Source organism: Nyctereutes procyonoides, unplaced genomic scaffold (genome assembly GCF_905146905.1).
Source record: "Nyctereutes procyonoides isolate TBG_1078 unplaced genomic scaffold, NYPRO_anot_genome, whole genome shotgun sequence".
Lineage (NCBI taxonomy): Eukaryota > Metazoa > Chordata > Mammalia > Carnivora > Canidae > Nyctereutes > Nyctereutes procyonoides.
The window spans coordinates 10,667,493-10,692,995 of NW_026575141.1; the positions used below are offsets into that span (position 1 = coordinate 10,667,493).

The 25,503-nt window shown below is 37.1% G+C and overlaps 1 protein-coding gene across 1 annotated transcript in view; it reads right to left on the reverse strand.

Annotated features, from left to right (window-relative positions):
- Positions 1-276: 276 nt before the first annotated feature.
- Positions 277-25,503, reverse strand: part of ELAPOR2 (endosome-lysosome associated apoptosis and autophagy regulator family member 2) — a 169,944-nt gene continuing 144,717 nt past the window's right edge. The window contains exons 19-22 of the mRNA XM_055307279.1: positions 16,427-16,553; positions 10,780-10,958; positions 9,588-9,753; positions 277-853 (exon numbers count right to left, since the gene is read on the reverse strand). Of these exons, the coding sequence (XP_055163254.1) occupies positions 794-853; positions 9,588-9,753; positions 10,780-10,958; positions 16,427-16,553 (532 nt within the window). The 3' untranslated portion in view covers positions 277-793. The remainder of the gene's footprint in view (positions 854-9,587; positions 9,754-10,779; positions 10,959-16,426; positions 16,554-25,503) is intronic.

Genomic DNA, 25,503 nt, shown 5'->3' on the forward strand with positions numbered 1-25,503 from the left:
CTTGAGTCATTTGATATCTATAACACCATAGTCAGCTTGTTTAATGGAAAATCAGGTTTCTCTGCCTTTTTTGAAAAATGTATCCCTTTAACTCTTTCAGTCAAGCCCTTCTTACTAGTTTCAACAGGATGCAATTTCAAAGGCGAATGTAAGTTTAGAAAACCCAAGCGCATGTTTACATATTTATTCTTCCTAAAAAGTTACTGTTTACTAAGGCTGCTGAAATCAAGAAAGACCCTATGGAAAAATGAAAAATTTATTGTCTTTTTTTGTTCACCATTTTTTAATAGAAAAGATGTTTTAAGGTGTGTCAGGAAAATAAATAATGGGGAAATAAATGATACCTTAAAAACTTTCAAATCTTCCCCAAACTATAAAGAAAAGACATAAATAGAATCACAATGCATATGTTCACAACTGCCCTCAGCACACTTTTTATGTGGAAGTTATAAAGAATAAAAGTTACCCATTAAATTATATGGCATGCATCAGCAGTGCACTGGTGGGCTTAACCTTGGTTTTCAGTTATGTCTATTTACAGATAAATCTCTTCCTGAGTTGAGCTTCATCTTCAGTTGAGACCCAAACCATTTGCTTTCCTATTTTTGGCAAGATACTTGACCATGTGATAAGGCAATCAAACGTTTCAACCTCCTTCCCTTTTCAGCAGCATGGTCCTCCTCTGTGAGAACACCAACATGCCAGATACGAGGACAGGATTTAAACTCTGGTCCTGTAAAACTAGAGATCAGGTTTCTTTATTCATTAATCTGAAGGCTACAGCACTGTCTTTTCATATATTTGGGGATCTTGAGGATTTCAGTTGAACAGATTCAAAATGGTCTTCTTTTTCCTATGAAGAAAAAAATATGAAAAGAAAATTAACTCATTCAAATTCCACTAAGATTTTAGGATCTTGTGGGTACAGAAGGAAAGTTCTAGAAATCATTTTAATCTACATACCTGCCAGTTGTGATTAGGATTTTACATTTAAAGGAGAGTGGCAGATATAAAACAGATAGCACACCTACCCTGAAGGATGCCTTTGATGTCCAGGAGATAAGACAGATAATCCAAAATAGAAGCAAATGCATGATTGCCATAGATATCAAAAGATATAGCTGTGATTTTTTTTTTTTTTTTTTTTAAGAAACCAGTGAGACTCTTCCTAAGGGGTATCTGACCTGGGTGCCAAAACAGATGACCTTACCATGTGAATTTTGGACAAAAGAGAACTAGAAGAAGCTACATATTGTCAAGATAATAGAGGATTCATAATTAGAAGGACAGCAGAAATAAATAAGGAGAACACCAATAAGACATAAGATCATTTGGGTTCACTGATGTTTTAGGAAAATCTTTTGGGTATACACCCTCTAAAGATATTAAAAATAAATCACTTGGATAACAAATCAGTATTTTAACTCAGATACATCATTGCTGGCTTTTGTTATATATTACAATTTTAGTATATGTGCTGCCGAAGCGAGCACTTGTTATATATTACAGTCAAAATGCAGCCTATTAAAATAAGTGATGCTTTAATGGGGGAAAAGAGAATTAAGAGATTTCTCCCAATGTTTCACTGTTAAGTCAGAAAAAACTTTCTGGAGTCCGCTGGAATGGAATGAGGGAACTATGCTTTCAAAGTGAATAAAGACGAAGAGAATTAGGATTATTTCTAAAATAAAGGAAATAGGAGGCAGACCAGTCCTAGATGTAAACAGATGTGTATGTAAAATGAGAAAATAAAAGTGAGTAGACACTGAGTATCTGTCAGAAGGAATAAGGCTGCTTTTGTGCTTTCTCTCATTTGAGTGGAGAAGTCCAAGACTTTAGACAAGCTTTTGGGCTACAGGAAAAGTATTCCAGGAAAAATGTCACCACATGAACATCAACATTTCACTTTTCCTTGCCTGTGCTGAGATGACATGCTCCCAGGAGGGCAGACCGCACATCTCCTGAGTGCTCTCGCTCGCTTGCTCTGAAGATATTTGCCTAGAGCTACCCCATGTTGACCAGATTTCACTTTACTGAAATAACCATTGATAATTCAAAGTTTATTAAGCACTAATGTATTGCAGGAACAGCACTAGACTTTAGAGATACAAAATGTCTGTCTTCAAGGAGCTTATAGTGTATGATGGGAAAGAGTTTAGCATACCAGCAATAAACTAAAAAGGAAATTTGAGATTTTTAGGGCCTTTCCTTCAGAAGATGTGACCCAATATGTTTCTGAAGATAGAAGGCGCTGAGGCCTAGGGGGGACCTCAAGGTCATATTTGAAATAAAACACTAAAAAACACTTTATAACATCATGTTAGCTCCACAGGGCTTTAGACACCATACCCTCTGTGTTCACATGGGATTTTGCTCCTATTGCTGATAAGGTGGGATATATAGGTATGTACATGTCTTTGTGTGTGTGGAATTAGCACCACTAATTGAGAATTATCAATGGCAAGAATTAGGGCTTATTCATTTTTTAAATTCCCAAAACATGACTCCAGGCCTAGCACATAGTAGGCTATCAATCAATGCTTATGCAAATGTATTGAAACACCACATTTCAGGAGGAAAAACACTAGATTGGAACTCAGGAGATGGATTTTTAATTCCTACCTAACCCTTTCTTGGACAAAGAAGGGAACCTCTATAGGTATGAGTTTACTCAATCATTAAATAAAGATGCCATACAAATGATTTTTCTAAATTCTAGATTCAAGAATTTACTCAAAAGCCAACTTCTCCCAGAAGCTTCTCCTTACCTTGTCACTATCTTTTTTGCTCCCTTCTCCACTGTCCTCCAAGAGACCCTACTCAGTGCTCTTGTCACACTGGATGATCATGTGTCTGTGTGTGGTGTACATGTGTCATGTACCAATAAAAGTTTCTGACATAAGAAACTGTATCTAATTTGACATATCACCAAAACCTGGCAGAGTGTCTATCAGTATCCCATGAATGATGGTGGAATGATTAATGAAAAAAAAAAAAAAAACAACCCTGAAGATATATTTTTAATGTTGTTGAAAAAAGTCAAGAAAAGTAAATCCGTAAATAAACCCCAACAAGTCCAGTGTATTGGGAGGAAAATACCAAATAAGAAAATACTTTTAGGACATGATTAGACAATTTGAAGATAAAGCAAATCTTAAATGACATAACAGTTAAGAAACTTACAGCCAGTTTTGTTCCACAAAGCCATGCGTAACAAATTTTTGAAATGGGACACACAATAAGACATGTCCAATGATATTAACAGCAGCTTTATTCATTGCTAAGTATTGGAAATAGCACAATATTCATCAATAGGAGAATGAGTAAACATTTTTTGGCAAATCCACATAATAGAATACTAATTATGAATAAAAAGAATCTATCACTGATTAACACAGGGTAGATAAATCTCAAAACCATTTTTTCTTAAGAAAACTTGCACAAAATACTATGTCCTATGTAATTACAATCGTGAAATTCTAAAACAGACAAAACTAACCTACAGTTTAAAAAATTGCTATAGTAGTTTCCTCTGGAGAATAAGAATGGGAATCAATTGCATGCAAGAGGGCATGAGTTTACTTTCAGGGGTGAGACTAACATTCTATTTCTTTTTTTTTAATTTTTATTTATTTATGATAGTCACACACACACAGAGAGAGAGGGGCAGAGACACAGGCAGAGGGAGAAGCAGGCTCCATGCACTGGGAGCCCGACATGGGATTCAATCCCGGGTCTCCAGGATGGCGCCCTGGGCCAAAGGCAGGCGCCAAACCGCTGCGCCACCCAGGGATCCCCTAACATTCTATTTCTTGATAGGATTTGGTGTGATACAAATATATGCACTTCCCAAGATTCATCTAATTGCATAGTTGTTATGTGGGCATTTCACTCTAGGTAAACACTGTCCCTTAGAAAAAACTGAAAATATTGAATTCTCTCATCAATTATATGTATCCTGAAGTGTTTAGAGGTGTGAAATGTATTAAATTCTGCAGCTTACTTTGAAATGCATCAAAAAAAGATGTATTGGTAAATGAACAGAAATTTAGAAAGAAAGGTAATAAATCAAATATAGTAAAATCTAGGTGGTAGGTATGTGGCTATACCACTGTACAATTCTTTCAGCTTTTCTATGATATTTTAAATGTTCATTTAAATGATTTCTTAATTATTATGTCAATTAAAATTACTACTCAAAACAAAAAGAGGTACACTCAATCTTCTCAGGGTGAAAGACTTTATCCACCATCATTGTTTTCAGGAATCTTTCAAGCTTTCAATTCTATTACCATAAAATAACAACAAAGGAAGTACTGCAATATGAGGAAACACTTAGACTGCAGTAACAGGCCTTGGCCTTCTCCAGAAGATTTTCCTGAGACTAATTCCCACAGGAAAACCTAGTGAGGGAATGACTAGCACTGGGACTCTTACTGCCCCAGATTGGGTTTACAATGTGGAAGATCACTGGAGAATGAGAAACTGACCCAAAGGAATTTTAATAAGTTACTATGATCAGCCCCACCCTGGAAACTTTCCCTATCATTTATTTTAAAACCAAGCTGTAATGCAGATTTATGAAAATGGAACAAGAAATAAGGTGGATTCGGTTTTTTAAAAAGGCTCTAGTATGTGAGTTAAGCCTAACTCAACAAAGAGATGTAACAGCTCCAAGCCTCAGCCTGAAATCAGTCCAGCTGGGTCTGAGTCAAGAAGGAATCCCAAAGCTGAAATAGATGATGTTGGGGATGATAACCTTGCCCTTCAACATAGGATTTTAGGTGGACCAAAACACTGGAAGTTTGCTTGGGCAACTGCTGTGCTGCTTAAAAACAAAGCAAATGCTTTTCCTTGTTGTCTCAGAAATTGTCTTTCTACACCCTTAATCTCTTCCTCCCCATCTACCTTGGCTTTACAAAGAAAGATTATTAGTTTTCTTGTCACCCAGAGTGACTGAAGGCCATGTACAACCATCTGAGTTGGCTAGGGAGCCTTGAGGAGGAGAAGGATTCAAACATTTATGACTCTTCATTGCAGGCATCAAAGTCACCAATTCTACCAGAAACAGTGACAGGAGAGGGACATGCAAATTCCATTAACAGGGTTTAAACAAGATTCTCAGCAGGGAAGCTAAGGTAATGTGACATTGTGTGATAGGTTCTGCGGGACTATTCAAGATGCTGCTGTTGTTACTTCTATATCTGAAAATCTAGTAGGAATTGATGGTTACATGCTTATACATACTCATTTCTTAAGTACCAGGGGAGATTCCCCTAGTCAAGAGTAGTCCCATGGAGAGGAGAGCTAGCAGAGTACTGCAGGATTCCTAATTCCTCTGCCATTTGCAACAAATGTCTATGTCAGGATTATACACAAGTTTCTCTACCTGCTGATGCTGAACGGTGTCCTGACATAAATGATGCAATGTCGGTGTCAAGTCAAAAGCCTCAGTCTCAACAGTGTTGCCTGTAGTACCAGACTTCTACCAACAAAGATGGCTGATAAACCCCCCACAAAATTCAGGAACCTGCTAGGTAAGTGAAGTTTCTTGAGACTTTGTGACCAGATTTGCAATGCTAAATCTGTCTGCCAGTCATGGAAAAAACAGTCCAGCACTTTATTAGACTCTTGGCTATTGGAGATGGTATAGCCTCACTTGAATTTGCTACTTGCTCTTTGACATCAGCTAACCTACAAAATAGTTATCTTTTAAGGTGGGCCCAAACTAACAGGCTGTGTTAAAAATTGTCCAGCAAGCTGAATCCTGCTCTCCACCTTTGTGGCCTCACAATTCTAATGACCACTTTGTGATACAACTCTCAGTGATTAATGATTCTGCCAATTAGAGAGTTCAGTAATGGGAAGGAGCCCTCCCCCAGAGGTATCTTTTGGGATTTTAGAGTCATCATTTTGATATGACTACCAGGTATAGTCCTTTTAAAAAGAAGCTATTAGCTTATTACTGAGTCCTTGTCAAAACTGAAAGCCATTCTTATGCATTTTGTGATTCTATAGCCTGATATTGGGTCAGAAAGGACCTGATAAGCATCACTTGTCAAATATAAATAGTATATTCAAGAATACAGCTGGTCCTGCCCAGCAGCATCACAGCCTCACATTAAAAAATGGCAGCATACCCTTTTGGGGAAACTTTATCCTGTACTCCACCACCAAAAATGAAGCCACTGGCTTCAGTCCTTGGTTCATCAAAGTTCTACTGCATGCCTGGGCCTGGTTCACTGATGGTTTGGTTGAACTGAAACCCAATGGGTGACTACCAGCTGCTGTAGCTGTCCTATCTCAGACCAGTATGCATAACTGAAAACCTAAAAAATTGCTTGGCTTAGTGGGAAGAACCCAAAGCCATTCTCATAGCTGTGGCTAGTACTTATCTTGATAAGCCTTATTATATCACCACTAACTCCTGAACTATTGTCAAGAGTCAATAAACTATTTGGTCTGCTACTTGGAAAACTATAAACTGACCACATTAAAGTTACTCCTCTCTGGGGCAACAAATGCCAGAAACAAATCTCAGCTGATCAAATTATCTGGGTTACTCCCATAGATACTTCCATTAAGGACCCATTGTTTGAAAAGATCAAAGAGAATTAAGCATGCGATAAGAGACTGCACCAGACAGACTGCCACAAATGCTGCATGGACCCATCACTTTGCTAACCAGAGCAATGACTCTGCCATCACATACTGGGCATAAAGCAAAGGACTCTTTTTCAGATGCAGAGGTTACCAAGCATGCCAGACTTGGGACTCATGCCAAAAGTTGACCAGTTTTTCCATGGCAAATTGATAAGATCACACCTCTGATCACTTCTTTGGGCTATCAGTAGTGCCTTACCACTTCCAACACCTGTTCATGCTATAGTGTTGCTGTTCCAGTCTGATCTGCTAAGTCTAGCCATGCCACCATGATCCTTGAAAAAAATCTGTTTAATGTTTGTGACTTCATGGATCTTTTGCAGCCTAACAATGGTGCCTTTCTATCATAAAAGCTACCTGAAAATGGGCTGAGAGTAAATGTGTTCAGTGGACCTTCAATACTTAATGTTAAAAGGTATTGAGTGTGAGAAGGGCCTTCTAAAAAATCAATAAGAAAGATTCCTGACTCTATTTCCTTCACCAGCTCCTGGTCCACAGGAGTTACTAAATCATGTTTAGTTGTCCCCAGAAAGGGATCATCTCCTCTTGGCCATGTCATGCATAATTATCAGTAAGCAGGCTGAGGTTATACGACTTATATAAGATTATCTACGCTTACATGAAAATTCAGGATTCTACCCTGATCGCTCTCGGACATGATATGTCCTTTTTACTCAAAAGCAACTCTCAGGATGTCTGATGATATCCCTGACAGAAGGGAGTCTAGGAGATTCAAATATAATTCTAGTGTAGTCATCTATATGGTTATACTGGATTGGCATGATCCTAGATTAAAAGGATAATAACTTTTATTAGTTGGCTGACTACCCAGCTCATCAAGACCTCCTACCATAGCTCACACTGACAAAGGTAGAAGACACATTTGGTCTCTATCATAAGCTTTTTTAAAAGACCCTGAGACGTATGAAGAATGGAGGGGTATTAATGATTATTTGTTTTTCAGAGCCACCCGTCATCTTTTATGAAGGACAATGAGAATATTCCTCTCTCAAACTGTTTCAAGTACCTTAAATTTAATTGACTACTAGGTCTGCCGTACCCACCAGATGCTCTAACCTTTAAACTTAGTGAGAAATCTATAAGAAACAGCTGAGAATGGCCCCAGCTTCTGCCCCAAATAACAACGCCAACATTCCCATTGCTATTGTTCAATCATTCCATAGATGCGGTATGCAGTAAATTGGCCAGATTTGAGCCTAGGCTCAATCAGATTAAACAGAGGGTGGATAGAGGCCTGAATTAATGGGAAAATTCACCAGAAGCCAAAATGGTGTAGAAATGAAGTTTGGATATTTGGGGGAGATAATTCTCCATGGTTCTTTTGCATTTCCAAATATCTTAGGAGCAAGACAGTGATTTCCCTTTGTTCAAGATTATCTTTTTAAGGATCTTTGTATAGAAAGCAGCCTTGGAAGCTAAAGAAATTGTATTTTTTCAGACCAAATGGTAGGAAATGATGTCTCCCTCTGAAACAATGAACATACACTCCCTGTCTAGTACAACAACGATAGTATCTCTCTTTGGAGCAAAGAATTGGCATGCTTACTGCCCATTCTTAAGAGTCAGGTTCCCAAAGCTTAGAGTTCCTTTCCTGTAATGCAAGCCAGTGACGGTGCAAGTGTCATCTGTTTCTGTTCACAGAGCCCTGAGTAAAGCCAGGCTTGGGGAACTGGTATAAATGCTGATACCTTGGCTTATGCTGTGAGCACTTAGCTGTGCTTTGTCCCTGACCAGGAGTCTTGTGCCTCCTAAACTGTCCATGAAACAGTAGAAGGCTCATTTGTTATTATCTTGCAAGTAGGGCAAAATTTCAGTTCTTGGTGCTGAATATATATTTGTTACTCCATAGCAAAAACATCCCTTCTGAAGTACCGCAGTGAAAAAAAAATTAAGCATTAGCAGAAGGGGAATATGGCTTATTCATTTTGTTTTTAAATGATTCTTTATATATTTATGTACTTAAATTCGGAGAGTAAAAGAAAATAGTGACTAAGACATTTTTTAATAAATGTAATCTTTTGTCACTTGTTCTTCCTGCTGAAAATCATTTGAAACACATTTTCTTTCTTCTGTTTCATTCTATTTTTAATGGTGAGTGGAGGTAAACTGGTAATTTCTCATATTTTAAGTCAATAGTGAAGAATGTCAATAAAATGTGTTTACAAATAATATTTAAGACTAAATGTTAATCTGTTTGGATATCGTCATCATTTCAAAGCTGGCAAATGTGATGGCATCTGATAAGGTACATTTAATACTTCAAGAGTTTACATAAGTTTTACTTTTTCTCTGTGAAAAAACCTTGTTACAAAAGAAAAACAAAAAAGAGAAGTATGAGTAAGATCTTTTTTCAAGCTAAAATTTTTAATATTAGAAAATAATATATTATCTTTGTAAAAATCCAAATATTATACAAATGTACTACTTCAAAAACTAAAGACTGCCATTAGTTACTCCCCAAAGTAGCCACTGTTAATAGTCTGCTTTGTAAAGACTAACATAAATGAATCTTTAATAGAGGTAATAGTCTCTGTGTTGCTTCTACTTATCTTGGACCTATTGACATATATATGTCCATTTTTAATAGCTGCACAGTTGCACAGTATTCCATTACTTTGATATATGGAAATTTCTTCTCTGCTCCTTCTTCATGGTGTGTAAGGTTGTTCCTACTCTGTTAACCAGAAAAAAGAAAGAAAAAACAATGCTGCAGTGTATATTCTTTTTATCTGTCTACCTATCTACCTATCTATCTCCATCCTTGTGTACTTCTTTTTAATCGGATAAATACCCATGGAGATAGAGATACCTAATGATAGGGTTGCATGAATGCTACTATTAGGTTAATATGACCACTCATTGATAAATGCACAGTAATACAAGATTAAAATTCTGCTCTTTACCTTTGTTGCCAAGGATTTAAGTTTTCCCAGTAGTGACTGTTTATTGGAATATACAACTTCTTCCTCATTGTCTTCTCCTTCCATGATAGCACAACTGTCTGCAGCTGGGAGTTCACACTCTTTTGAGTTAGTTGTCATCACTAATTTGGAATATTTGTACTCCAGTCTAAGTAGGGGTAAATAAATAAAACGGCTGCTTAATACAAATTAATACTTATTTTAGGTGGTCATACACCAGCCCATTAAATGCTTTTGCAGTATAGTGGCCCCACTAATAAATTTCCCTCACCTATCACTAAAGTACTATGTGTTCTCATTAATCTACCATCTACACGCAAATCTTTTTCAGGATTTTAGAGAATTGTGGCAGTATAGTTAACTCTATCAATTATTTTACATTGAATAAATTGTCCAATTATGAAGAACTTTTGAAAAACAAGAGAAACCTTGAAGAACCTGAATGCATTTTCTTAGTTTATAAATATTTGCAAGCTAAGGCACTGTATGATTTTCCAAAGTTTAGTTCATAAGAATGAGAATACCATATAGGTTAAGTGATGTGATCCTTATTGTTTCTGTATATAACATACTCCTTTCTATTCACCACCTCAGGTATTATCATTGTCTTGAGATATTGCAATATAGAACTTTCAGAGCCCCGTAGATATGTAAATCATTTTAGAAGAGTCAAATCTCATAACAGATCAATATACATTCAGGAGATAGATTCAATAGTCAACCCTAGATTACTAAAGTCCTGGAATAAATAAAGGTCTTTTTGCCTAAATACTTAGTCTGTTTTTCTGCAAATATCTTTCCACAAGAAACTGAAAAAGGAATATTGGAGCAAGAAGACACAACACTGTCAGGAAAAGAAAAATAGATGCAGAGTGAGAAAACCTGACCTCTGATCTCAGCTCTGCTCCCATCTACCTGAATAACCCGGAGCCTCCATTTATATCTGTTTTATAACAAATGGGTCTAATTCCATCACCTCTAACATTCTATCATCTATTAGCAGAATAATAATCATTTCTGTTTCCTTTCTTAGAAGTCTTTCCTATAACTCCCTCATAGAAGTTTCTTGTCTGTCTGAGAAAAACTATTGGATGTAATAATAATTAGTTCTAAAACTTTTACAACAAAAGAGATCCTTCAGTTCTTACATGGGCACTCCAATGAGGTTACTTACTTCTTATTCTTTTTCCAGAAGTAGCAAGTTAGAGCCACCAACAAAACTGCAGTGAAAGCTCCCACACCTGCTCCCACTTTCAGCCAAAAGTCAACTGTTTCACAGGTTGACAACTTTTTCTCAGGCAAAGAAATTCCTTTAATGCACCATTTAGGTTCATTCCATACATACAAGGTTTCCTTTAAAAAAGCACACACACATAGATGACATGTGAAATGAGATTCAGAAGGAGAAGGGTTCTGCTCTTTATTCACAGTAGGCATAGACAATTATTCAGCATTCATCTAATAGAAGCTCCAGAAAAAGAAGAAAGAGAGAAGAGAATGAGTAAGGAAATAATGAATGAAAACACAACAAACCCAAGTAAGAACATGGATCATCGGATCAGGAGGCTCAGTACATGCTGAGGAAGTTGAATAAAAATTACTCTGTCTAGATGCACCATTTAGGCTTTTTTTCCTCAAATCTGTTATGATCCATGACTTCTTAGTCATGTTTTTAACTGAACGTTTAGGTTGTTTAATACAGTTAACTGGAATGAGTTTCACCTACCCATGATATAGGTCCATTCCCCCACCAAATGTCTCCCCGGAGAAGAAGGGCAAGCTCTGGACCCAGGATATTCAGGCACACAATTACTGGCAGGCTTTGGTAACTGGTGTTGGGGTAGGCATACAGACTACACCCTTATTTCCCATCTACTGGTCTAGGTTATCACTGCCCACAGTAGGTCCTCATTCTTATCCTCCCACAGCAGATGTCTCAGTGTTATTAGGCAATGTTTTTCAAACTGCCAGTTGCAGTTAACTAGGGAATAATAAAATCAATATATTGAATATCAACCATGAATTTTTTTCAAATAAATAAATCAAATAACACTAACCAGAAATGAAAATTGGAGTCAGTGCATATTTCCTTTTATATTTCAACAAATAAAATGACCAGTATTATATCCACTGACGTTCAATGACATGGAACGCTCAATTTTTGATCACTGCATCTGATTAAATTTTCTGAAGGTCACTTTAACAATACCCTAACAAAAGGATAACCCCAGAATGTGTACTTTTATTGTATACATATACACATTTCTGCAATTAAACATGAAGTACAAGAGGATGGTATTTAAGGAAAACTTTCAACCAAGTTTTGGATAAGAATTTTCAGCATGTTTTTTTTTTAGCAAAGACATTAGTAATTGAAAAAAAATTTTTTTACTGCATGACAACTGTAACATTTTCATTAAGTTTAATGTAAAAAAACACTTTTAAAATGGGTCACATTATTTTTATAAGAATGAGATGAGAGGGACGTGTGGGTGGCTCAGCAGTTGAATGTCTGCCTTTGGCTCAGGGAGTGATCCCAGTCACAAGATTGAGTCCCACATCAGGCTCCTGCGAGGAGCCAGCTTCTTCCTCTGTGTCTCTTCCTCTTTCTGTGTGTCTTTCATGAATAAAAATAAAATCTTTGTTTATTTTTTTAAAGATTTTATTTATTCATGAGAGACACACACACACACACAGAGGCACAGGCAGAGGGAGAAGCAGGCTCCTGGCAGGGAGCCCGATGTGGGACACTCAATTCCGGGTCTCCAGGATCACGCCCTGGGCTGAAGGTGGCGCTAAACCGCTGAGCCACCAGGGCTACCCCAAAAATAAAATCTTAAAAAAAAAAAAAAAAAAAAAAGAATGATATGGGAAATGAGGGGCATGTTCAAATACAAATGCTACATCTCTAAGTGTCAATAATGACAATAAAGAGAAAAATGTTAAGTCTAGTCAGCAAATGTTAGCTTCATTTGAAGGGCATTCTAACAAATGAAGACCGTGCAACACTTTACATGATCTCATCAAATGTGCAACAGCCAGTGAAAATGGTAAAGCTCTAATGTTGGATGACAATTATAAACAAAATGTTAAAACTTCAAATTAAAAAGATACTTGTAAACCGAGAACACTTAACTTTTCCATAAGCTCCTTAAATTATTTTTTTTAAGATTTTATTTATTCATGAGAGACACACACCGAGAGAGAGAGACAGAGAGAGGCAGAGATATAGGCAAAGGGAGAAGCAGGCTCCATGCAGGGAGCCTGGCCATGGGACTCAATCCCAGGTCTCCAGGATCAGGCCCTGGACTGAAGGAGGCACTAAACCGCTGAGCCACTGGGGCTGCCCCAACCTCCTCAAATTGTTAAATAAAAAAAAAAAAAAAGATCACGCTATTGGCAAAATCTCTGTCATTCTGTAACTATTAATTAGAATGCCTTATCCCCTCATCCAGTCACAGGTCATTGCCAAGGGAGAAAATGGCTGACTCCATAGCTGAAAAATTTATTCTTCCAGCATGCTGGGATATTTTGCAAACAGGGTGAGATAAATTTGATGAGAGGCTTAAAAATATCCCTCTTAGTGATAGCACAGTATTTCTTCAAATCTCTACAACTGTATGACATTTAAAATTAATGCTTACTACATACTGAGAACCTAGGAAAGATTTCTAAGATCCAATTTGATAAGAGCACTTTTCCCATGAGTTGTGCCACTCTCTTAAGTTTACAACCCTCTATGTGGAGGGCTTGGTGTGTGTAAATTTAACTTCATACACATCTGGGTTATGTGTATTTATAGAATTGGGAAAATATACTCCAGTCAATACAGAGTGAAAATTGTATTGTAAAGGATGGAGCAGGAAAAAGGACAGAAACAGTGTAATTGTTAAAAAAAAAAAAAAATCAAAGGATACCCACAGCAATATTTTGCCATCACCATATTTTCTCTCATGAGGCTTTTGGCATCCAAAGAAATCTATTTGCTCACAAGTATACCATAGTCCTCCCCCTTTATCTGCAGTTTCTGCTCTCTGTGGGTTCAATTAGGAAGCAGATGATCCTCCTGGTTTATCATCAGAAGGTCAAAAGCAGCCTAATGCCACGTCATATGCCTACATCATTCCCCTCACTTGATTTCATCATGCAGGCATTTTATTATCTCATGTCATCACAAGGGTGAGCACAGTACAGTAAAATATTTTGAGAAAGAGACCACATTCACATAACTTTTATTACTGTATATTGTTGTAACTGTTCTACTTTATTATCAGCTGTTAATCTCTTACTGTGCCTAACTTAGACATTAAACTTAATCAGACATACATGTGTATGTACATAAAAGGAAAAACAAAGTATATACAGTGTTTGGTACTATCCATAGTTTCAGGCAATCACTGGGGAGTCTCGGCACATATCCCCCATGGGATAAGGAGGGTTGGTCTACTGTAATGGAAAACAATGAAAGCTGTCATTTGTGTTATATAAAGCTTACTAAAGAGCAGACGTTTTAAAATATTTTATTCAGAGACTGGAAGTAAACACCCACTTACTATGTCATACCCATTTGTTTTGCTGTTGCAACTAAATACACTAAATTCCATGAGTTTTGGAATAGCATTTATATTTTTCTAATTGAAGCCTGATCTCATTTGGTAAATATTTTCAAAATCAATATCTAAGTATAACAGAAATATACACTTAACTATTTCTCAAGTTAACTTTGGAACTATAGGAGGGAAACTATATATTATGACAAACTCATCAAAGTGTTCCTAAAGATTGTTTTTAAGGCAAAAACAAATATTTAAAAAGAATCACCTTGTAACTGTCTCTTCCAAACATTTTTGTGACATGCTGAACAGAATTTTTTCAATAAAGAGAGTTTGAATGAAATTAGAGAAATTGTTGCAACCTCATGGTCTTAACCTTCTAATCATTACTTTCCAGAAGAGAAATGTTGAATACTAAAAAATGTTTACACAAAAGGTCATCCAACTTTTCAAAGCCCTTGAGTTGAACTTGGTGGCCAAAGAATGGAACACATCCATTTTTCATTTATTCTTTAAAAAATGATAATGTTATCATAATTTTAGAGAAATGATAAAGAAGAATTTTCACTACGAGACATAAAATGTATATCATTGTTATTATGAAGACTAAAAAGAAACTTTTTTTTTTTTTTGGTAAGCCAAGAATTTTCATCTTTGACCCACATAAAAATGTTAAAAGAAACTGGCTTAACAGTGTACTAGATGCATGAGCAGCACTCTCCATGTATACTCTAAACCATAATAAGCTATCCACAGGCAAGCTCACTTGATAAATTAAATAAGACATTCCTAATATTTGTTTTAGCGTTATCCACTTGGGAACTTTTCCTGTTTTTTATTCAATTATTTCATAAAAACACATTTTATATTACCTTTATGCTTAGACTTCATCATAAGTTACGAAAATAAGTATTGTTCCATGAAATTTAATTTCATTTTTAGGCATATTGCTATGTGTCTGAGTACTAGCTTTGCTGTACAATATATTTCTTACTACACCTTTATTGTCTCTAAAGTTTGAAAACCCCTCTTTAGAGAATATTTCCCTATTTTTTTTCCTAGAGGTGAACGCTTCTGCTTCTATGACTCTGAATGCAGGAGATTAGGTAGGACATTCTGACTTCGTGTACTCTTGCCCTCTGACCTACCAATGAGACACTCCTCCAGATTTTCCTGGACAGAACAGCACTCCGTCTCTGATCCCCTAATGCAACAAGCATTCTAGCATACTCCCCACTCCAGGAGACTGAACATCACACCTATTCCATCTGCATCCCAGTTTTCAGAAATCTCACCAGACTCTGATTCTCTGATACCAAGTCCCCAATAATGTTACCACTACTAGCAGTGATGTTATTATCATTTGTGTTCTTTTATTGTCATTTCAATAGATTTCAAAGAGGTTGAAGTAGTAAGTCCTCTTGAAGAAGGAGAAATTTGTGTTTTCTATATATTACTCAAAACTAGTACAGTGAGGTGAGAGCTCTCAAACACTACTAGTAGAAATGCAAAAATGATAGCACCAAAGCAAGTTAGTAATATGTATCAAGAACCTTAAAAATGTCCACCTCCTTAGACCCAATTAATCTCTTTCTCATAACAAATAATAAGGAAATAATTACATTTCCAATAAGGATGTTCATTATAGAGTTATTTACGAAAAGACTGTTCTCAAGTTTTTCTCAGATATCCAACAGGGGATTTGTTAAATTCCAAAATATGTATAATAGAATATTTGTTAGTAACTAAAAGTCATGTTTTCAAAAAAATTTAATGACAAGAGAAATAAATTAAATGAAACCACCAGTGGTGGTGACCTTATGGAAGAATTGGCATCGGAGAGTCAGATTCTGTTGGGATTTCTGAAAAGTGGAATCAGGATGAGATAGGCCTGATGTTCAGTTACATGCTTACTCTTTAGGTACAGTTTAGTGAATCACTTAAGCCATCCCCATCTTAATTATACCTTTAACTGCATTATATAACTCACATCTTGGTTTAATGATACCATTTCTTCATAATCCAGATAAATATCAATAGCCTACAACTCCCTTGCACAATTTATTTTCCCCAATGTCACTGTATACCTCTAGTTACTCTAGCAGATGGGAGTCTACCTCCCAAACTTGATTTTAAATGCATATTAATGTAATATTAACTATAAGCTTTACCATGGTTTTGGACCTCAGTTTCCATGATTTAAGTGATGCCAGACTCATCAATTTCTCTTCAATAATATAGTTCTGCCTAGATAGATTTGTCACTTACCTGAAATCCTCTCTTACAGGCTCCCTCAATCTCATGGAAGTCATGCTCTGTGCACAGAGGGCAAGCTTCAGCACTCTCCCACAGAAAATAGAAAGTACATCCATCACAGGTGCCTGCTGGGCACTTGCTGAAATAAAAAATGAAATGACAGCTCTTATGACACATTCAATCAAGTCCAATCAACATCTGAGTGCCCACTGCATACTGGAAAGCAATGTGCAGGTACTGACAAAACAAACAAAAAATCTAACGGAGATAAAACCACACCTTCACATCTATTAGGATGGCTAGAATAAAAAAGACAAATAACAATAAGACTTGTGAACATGTTAAGAAATTAGAAACTTCATACACTGCTAATGGGAATGGAAAAAGATACAGCTGCTTTGGAACAAGCTGGCAGTGCCTCAGATCATTAAAACGAGTTACCACATGATCTAGTAATTCTACTTCTAGATGAAAATCCAAGAGAAATAAAAACATATGTCCACATAAAAACTTGTCCATGAATGTCCATAGGAGCATTACTCATAAGAGCCAAAAGGTGGAAACAACTCAAACGTCCACCAGCAGACAAAGAGATAAACACAATGTGCTATAACCATTCAGTGGAATATTACTAGGCAATAAAATAGAAACATAGAACTGATACATGCCCCAACTTGGATGAACCTTGAAAATACACTAAGTAGAAGAAGCCAATCTTCTACTAATATATAGAATATAAATTTTCTGCTAATATATAGAATCTTCTACATATAAAATACAAATTCTATATATTCAATACATTAAATGATGCTATTTTTATGAAAGCCCAGAATAAGAAAATCTATAGAAATAGTAAGTTAATGGTTGCTTGGAGCTTGAAAGAGAACTAAGGTGATAGCTAAAGGGCATAGGGTTTCTTTTTAAGGTGATTAAAAGCTCTTAAAAATGACTGTAGTGATGGTTGCACATATCTATGAATATACTGATAACCACTGGCTTGTCTGTTTTAAGTGAGGCAAAGTATATGGCATGTGAATTATACCTCTACAAAGCTATTTTTTAAAAATTTAAAGGAGAGGCATAGATACAGAAAAAAAAAGCTCTAGGAAGACTTCTTGGTGGAAGGGATGCCTAAGACACGTCTAGAATATCCAGTAACAGAAGACAAAGGAAGAAAGCAAGGGAATGCCTGCTGGAGGGATGAAATGAAGAGAAACTGGAAGGGATTTACAAGCTGGTCATTATCAGAAAAGCTTCAAGAGCAGGGCAGTGAGTGGCGCTAGGTATATAGGTAGGACCTACGTGGTAGAAAGGAGAAGCCATATCTGTCAGAAAGAATGTACTTAGGCAATGGTTCCAGGAACAGAATGATGAAGATGACCGTGGTCTAGAGGGTTAGGGGCAGGGGGGAAGAGTGGTGGAGAAACAGGGGAACAAAATTGCCTAAAGCATAAAAACAAACAAAACAACTATCAGGTCAACAAACAGCTCAGTGATGCAAATGACTCTGCAAACCTAGGTTTCCTCAGCCTGAATGTGACTTCTTTTAAGAGGTGGTGACCAACACCACTTGATGACCACAGATGGGGCACAGATGTAGGTGCAGGATCGCACTGAACCAACTACCAGGCGAGCCTGAATGGAGATTTTTGAAACTCTGCCTCCTGGTGCATGGGCATGGCTCAAAAATTAAACAGCTGTTACTGTGTACAGAATCCTTATTGATTGAAGCAGGAAGCTATTTGAAAAAGTTCTGGTGGGAATGGCTGTTTTGTTCATGGATTCATTAAAACTAGGAGAATACTGTTCTCTTTATTCGTCTATTATACTTCCCTTAAATTAAGCTGTGTAAATACAAGGCAGTATTCTAAAAACCTCCTTTAGACCTTAGCTGCTGCTGAGTACAGGTGTCCTGAAACACCTAGGGCAAAAAGACAGACACAATAAAAGGGAAACCCCCAAAACATCCCTTTTTAAGTTTTAACTTGAGATGCCTTTCTGATGATATGCCATCTAAAACTATAATTTTCGGTCTACCAGTAGAGTAAAATTTCTTATTCTTAGTATCTATTCCAAGAGCATCCTACAATATGAACAGTAAAATTAAAATCTACGTGCCTAAAAATTGACCACATCTTTATATGACTATCCTTCCAAATGTCTGCATGCTAACACTGGTAGGACGGAAATAAAAGCATAGTTCTCTGTCACGTGCTTCAGAAACAGAGGCCCAGTACTGTTAGAGCTAAGAAGAGTGATCAGTGAGGACTCTGGAAAAATGGCTTAACTCTTACCAGCCTGGACTTCTGTTTGTAAAAGGGAGTAAAGTATATTCAGACCAAGAGACCAAAAGAAATTTTTTAAAAAGTAAGTACAATAGATGAAAACCATGCCACTTAAAAAGTTATCACTACTTCCCACCTTCCACATCAGTAAAACCAACTCAAAACTGCACCTTTGGAAAAAAAATTGGTTAACCAATTAGAAAAGCTCTTTGAGAAGACAATTATTTGCATAACAATCAGTTGAAACTTTAAAGGTAATTAATTTTTTGATCATTTAGCAAAAATTACCAATATACTTTCCTGCACAGTTCTCTCCTTCCCAAATTATTTTATCTTTCCAACACAGGGGCATTTTCAAGGGCAATGAAAATAAAATAAAAGAATAGGTCTGGTAAAGTGCGGGAAAAAAACCTCAATAAATAAAAAAGAAAGGGGGAAAATTAATTAAAGTTGCAAAAAGCTCTGAAGAGAAAACTCGGGTTACAATTCTGGCTGGACTTGCAAGAGATTCTGTATTTCTCCACGAAGGACTCAGCACGCCCCACCTTCCCACCACTCCACTGTTTCATATTTGTAATTTACTGGAAGTGAAATGTCTGTTTCACTGCTTTCACAGGGTGATTATAAAGGACAAAATGAGAGAACAATTTGGGAAAGTTTCAAGTGCTGCAAAATATAAAAGACTATTAACAATGCACACCACTTTCTAAAGAACTGGAAGAACTACAGAAATGGGGAGAAAAATCAAGACATTGATGTAACTTATAAAGCTGCCATTAAGTGTCAAAATACTGCAATGATTCACTGCCTTTCCCTGGTAAACTTCGCTTTTTAAAATATACTCTTAGGTTAAGAGTAATTTAGTTTAGAATCAATTCTTTAATTCTTTTAACCCAATGAATCATTTAAAATGTGGAACATCCAAATCTGTTCTTTGTTATAAACTCGAGTTTCACAGTTTGAATTAGGCCTTTCCTATGAAATGACAAGGATGTAGGAAGCAGTACTAATTTCAATAGTGCTTTATAAAATGAAAATAGGAAACAAAAAGATGCAAGAGAAAAAAACACAAAAATATTTTCTTCTACTAAGAACAAAAAAGCCAGTATTAAGAGAGACAAACGTTTTCTTGCCAAATATGTGAAATCCTTTTCCCTTTGATGACCTGTATCAGCATCATCTTCATCCCTCCCTCATTGGCTTTTTAAAGGTGTCACTACTTGTACTGCTTTTATAATTTTTTATCTACAAGATCTCCCATAGAAACCAGCAAGTAGATGTCTGAAGAGCAGTACATGACTCTTGGATAGTTTGGGAACACAAGGCTAGAGTTGCACAGGGTGACCCCGTGGCTGTGAATTCTAGAGAGAGAAACCACCATCAACTCAAAGGACAACCAAGTACACCCTAATGTGGTCTTACTGTTAATAAAGAAGACTTCCCAGTTTCCTTATTTTGCTTCTGGGATTGCCTTACCAATCAGGATAGCATTGGAAATGTGTAAGAATTCAGACAAATCTTTTTAAAAGTAATTTCTATCCCAGATTCTAAAATGGGATACGTACTCTGGGAGTGGGGGGAGTGGACTGAGCTATATGAGTTATTAGTATCCTCCTTTAAATGAATCATCTTACCTAAAGATTCAAGATCTCCTTGGTGCATACTATAAATTCATAGACAATAATCTTATTCTTATGAACAATTACAACCCAATACTTAGTATTCTGCTATTCTTATGAACAATTACAACCCAATACTTAGTATTCTGTTATTCTTATGAACAATTACAACCCAATACTTAGTATTCTGTTAATGATTTGGATAGTTGATAAAGCAGGGTAAACTTGTTTTTGCCTAGATTATATCCAAACTCCAAAGTTAAAATAAGTTCATGTACAGGGATGCCTCAGTGGCTTAGCGGTTGGGCGTCTGCCTTTTGCTCAGGTTGTGATCCTGGGACCCGAGAGCAAGTCACACATCGGGCTCCTGCGAAGAGCCTGCTTCTCCCTCTGCCTATGTCTCTGCCTCTCTCTCTTTCTGTGTCTCTCATCAATAAATAAATAAATCTTTAAAAAAAAAAGTTCATGTAAATTGTCAGTATGTTTCTGACACTCTGGATCTTAAGAAATTGGGGGAAAAGGCTATAGTTTTAAGCGTCTAGAACTTTTCTCATTTGTTGTCAGAGCACAATTGTTACTCGGATTCTTTCATGTGAGGCTTTTCTGGGTTTCTTGGGGTTTCCCAATCTCAGAGTTTCAAGACTGGCATCTTCTGGCATGGGTGATGCTCTCTGATCAGCTGCTGGTAACTCTTCTCGGCTTTGGCTTCTGAGAAATCTCAGCCTTTCTCTGCTGAGAAGGCCAATGGACAGAAAGCCTTCTTGTATGGAGTCCATAAAATGGCTTTGAATCTTGCTCCAATTTTGTTTGTCCTGAGGCTGAAGAGTATAAATCACCTGTGACTGAGTTTGAACGTAAGATTTTTTTGACCCATACCTCTTAGATCCAGGTATATAAAATTCTACCAGTCTCCTGTGAAAATCTCCCTTTTTGAAGATTCTCCTTTGAGTTAATTACCAAAAACCAGAATCTGATCCAGGCCTATAGAAACTCCACTAGCTGGCACTCTTCAGTCCCTTTTATCTATAGATCTGCAAAATCTGTCAAAGTTTTATCATCCTTACTTCAAAATGGATCCTTAAACTTGATGAATGCTCTGTGATATTTTTATGCCATGTCCTAGGATTACTCATTAGTGTTGGAACTGTGTAATTTTAACAATCCCCTATTTGAATTTTTCCATTTCTTGATCATAACGGATTTTTACTTATGCTCATAGTGCTTTTATATGCCTCTTCACTTTTCATTGTTCTAGGAACACAGCTTTAATCTTTTAAATTCTATTGCCTTTGAATTTACCTTGTACAGATTTAGATATCTATTATCTGTCCATAAATGGTTCAGAGGAAAAAGAAAACAAGGAATCCATTTAATCAATCATTATCCTCTGACTCTTACCAACTTAAAATGGATAAATGCTTTGGCTTCAACAGACCTCTCCCAAAGACCAAAGAAAACACTTAACATCCTCTAAGTCTGGTGATTTTGACAGAGAAAGTCTAAATCAGAGCCTGTGGAATAAAGCCCGGGCATGTTCAATATCTGAATGCTATCAGGACAGATCTCTGAGGCATCCCTTTTGTGAGATATAATATTCTCAGAGGCTATGGTTTTTCTTTCTTAATGGGCAGCAGCCCTCTGTCCACTTGGCCCTGAACCATCCACCAGCCTGACTCTCTGAAGCTAAGGCTACACTTAGGATAGAGATGAATGTGGATTTTGCAGGAGATCTTGACAAAAATAGTTTTAGACTAATTTATAAGCAGTTAAATATAGTTATAAATTGAGAGAAAGAGAAAGAGAGAGGACAGCGATTTTTCCTCTAACTCATACCATTACTAAAGACAACCTCATTGGAGGAAGGATGACTCATTTTTAGCAAGACACCAATAACTTGCAGACCAATTGAGTTATCCCCCAGATACACAGGATGTTTGCTTCTTTTCTTAGTGTCTCTTTGTAAATCTCTTCCCATGAAGAATCACAGGGGAAGGTAGCAAGATGAAAACATGATGGTAAGAAAAGAACAATAGACATAGGGCATCATTCCACCTTGACCGTGCCTCCACAGCTACACAGCCTGGGTCCTCAGTGCTCCCCAACGTGTGAAGTCAATGGGTCTGACTCATGTCTCTCATGTGCTAGGACAGTTCCATTATCAGGGGAAAAAATGGTTCCTTTTGCCTATTTTCTAATAATGCCTTTTTATAATCTTTCCAATCACAGAGTTATCTCATGTATTTGAAAGAACACTTTGGACACAATGCTTAAGTCTCTATTTTTCCTACTGAAGGAAGAACCTTAAAAAAAAAAGAAGAAGAAGAAGAACCTTAATTTTTCTAACCACCTGGGATCATGACTGGAGGTCTGGAAAGTTTCTTAGGCAGAGGCTAGAGGGCAATCAGTTGAGGGCTATCAGCAGTCTATTTTGTGAGAAATTCACTCGCTGGCCAAGATATGAACTGCACCAGGTAATCCCAAGTCCACTCTGGCTCTCAGATTTCTTCTGCCACAGATATCATACTGCAAAGTTTTTACCTAAAATGTCTCACCCACACACCACCACCACCACCACTAGACACTTTGTGGAATTAGAAACCAACTGCATTTGCCAGACCAAACAGACAGGATTCAGTTTTCCAGTTGCAAACTAGTAGGCGTCCCTGTTAATTTCCTATTCCCTCTAAATTTCCTGAGATACATAGAGAACATACATTGCCCCTTTTCTCCTGTCCATCCACTCTGTTAAGACCTCCTCATTTTCCCAGGGCTAAGGGTTTTGTGACATTTCACAGGGCTTCAGAGCCCCAACCAATATCACAACTACTCAAGTCTCCTTTGCCTAGTTTGCCAAGATGCTTGGCCAAGAGAGAATCCTCTGGGGGTGGCATCCCTTCCAAACTGCCAAAGTCTGCTTTTTGAGACTTTTTGGTCACAGCATACAAGATTTTTCAAGGCAAGTGCCTGGTTAGCACCTTCCTCCCTCTTTGGGAGATCTCAAAGCTCCCCCCTCCACCCCCAAAATTGCAAAGTAAATCCTCTTCAAAGGTAGCCTGAGAAACCAGTGAGAAACATCTCCTTACTTTGAGTGGGAAATCTCTATTCAGCTCCAAAGCTAAAAAAAAAATCTAATCATTTCAAAACAAGCTGCTGTTTCTCATGTTCTGATCCCAGAGCTCCCCCTTGTGACCTAATGGGGAACTGATTCAAGCAAGAACCGAAGGTTATTATTAGAAGGCAAGGTTGTTGGGTTCAGGCAGTTCCCTAGAGCAGTGGTCCTCAAACCTCAATGGGCATCATCATTATATATAAAGTTATATCCAACATGAGTGAAGGGCTACATTGTAGGCCAAGACCAAGCTAATTTCAAGCTAACTGAAATGAGTTTTTCAGAAAACTGAAATGCAGAACAAAGTTTGAGAATTTGTCTCAGAAAAAAAAAAAAAAGAAAGAAAAAGAAAAAAGAGACACCAAGCCAAATCCCCAAAATACCAAAATGTGAATTAAGATTAGTAGTTCCACAGGGCACCTCAGTGGCTCAGTGGTTGAGCATCTGCCTTCAGTTCAGGGCATGATCCCAGGGTCCGGGGATCAAGTCCCACATCGGGCTCCCCATAGGGAGCCTGCTTCTCCCTCTGCCTGTGTCTCTGCCCCTCTCTCTGTGTCTCTCATTAGCAAATAAATAAATCTTTTTAAAAAATTAGTAGTTCAAGAATTGTAATATGCATCACAATTGTATTGTGTTTTTTAAAATAATATTTTAAGTAATCTCTACCCTCAATGTGGGGCTCAAACTCACAACCCTGAGATCAAGATTCGCCAGCTCCACCAACTAACCCTCCAGGCGCCCCAGAATTGCCTTGTACTTTAGAAAAGTATTCCTCTGCTCAACACTCAAGAGATTCTTTTGGTTTCAGGAAAGATCTAGAAATTAATTTTAATTTATAAAGTAGAAACCCTGAAGTATTGTGCCACAGGTGATCTTGAGAAACCCTAGCAAAGACAGCTAAGTTCTGTAAGTAGAACAAACTGCTAGAGGTCAAAGGAAAACTTATCTTTCCTCTACTCACAAGGAAAAAAAAAATCAAATTTCTAAATGTTATCATTTCACATCATGAGACTATTTTTTTTATTACCTTGAAAACCAGAACCCACCTTGGGAAAGTGAGAGTGATATACTTTCAAAAGGACAGACCTCATCTTTAGTCATATTATCTGCTTGAATCAGAGACCTAGAGGAGGCTTTGGAAGCCATTCAGGGAGACTCCATGAAGCCAGACTCAGCCAGGTTAGCTGCTAAGTCTGAAAAAGGACATTGTAGGTGCTACCATAAATAGAAGCAGCATCTGAACACAAAGCTCTATGGTGGGATAGTAGGGAATAATTAAAGAAACCCTAAACACACATTCTCATAAACAAAGTGTGGTTTTCTGCCTTGACTCTAGCTTGGATGCTGGCACAGGGATTCTCCACCACATGATGCTCTTAAGCCTCAGGCTCCTTCTCTCTCTTTCACTGATGTCTATTACCTTTTATTATGTTCTCCCCTCATCATATACTTTTCTCACCTTGAAAAGGTGAAAAGAAAAAATTATTCCTAAATCTATGAGAATCAGAGAAACACAGTTGGTGAGAGGTAAATATTGGTGTACTTTTATGACCCAAAGTAAATCCACAGTATTGTTACCACTGCAAATATTTTTAAGATGCCCAAGTAGTTGACACAATGCTTAGACGACTGATTTCCAATACTGCTGTGACATAAGCAGTTTAGCTTAAAATTTCTCAAGGGTTATCATGAAACTATCAAAAACAAACTAAGTCAATCATTTTGTTTTAAAAAAAATACACTTTTGAAAGCTTGATGGAGAAAAACCCGCAAGTCAAACTGTGATCCAAAGGTACCTTAACTCTACACAAAGATTACAAATAATCTACATACAGAACAATGAATAAGTGTAAAAAATGAAAATCAGCAGACATTTAAGTGTCACTCACACCAAGAAAGCAGTAGGTAAATTGACAGTTTGTAGTCCACGAAATTGTTTATGTTCTCCTAGTGTTCCCACCCAAGTGGACTTTATTATTCAGACTGAGACTGTGGAGAGCTGTTGCCTCAATGCCAGCAGGGTAAATGAATGGTATTATGTATTCAGCAGATCAGACTCTACTTTGGTGATTCTGG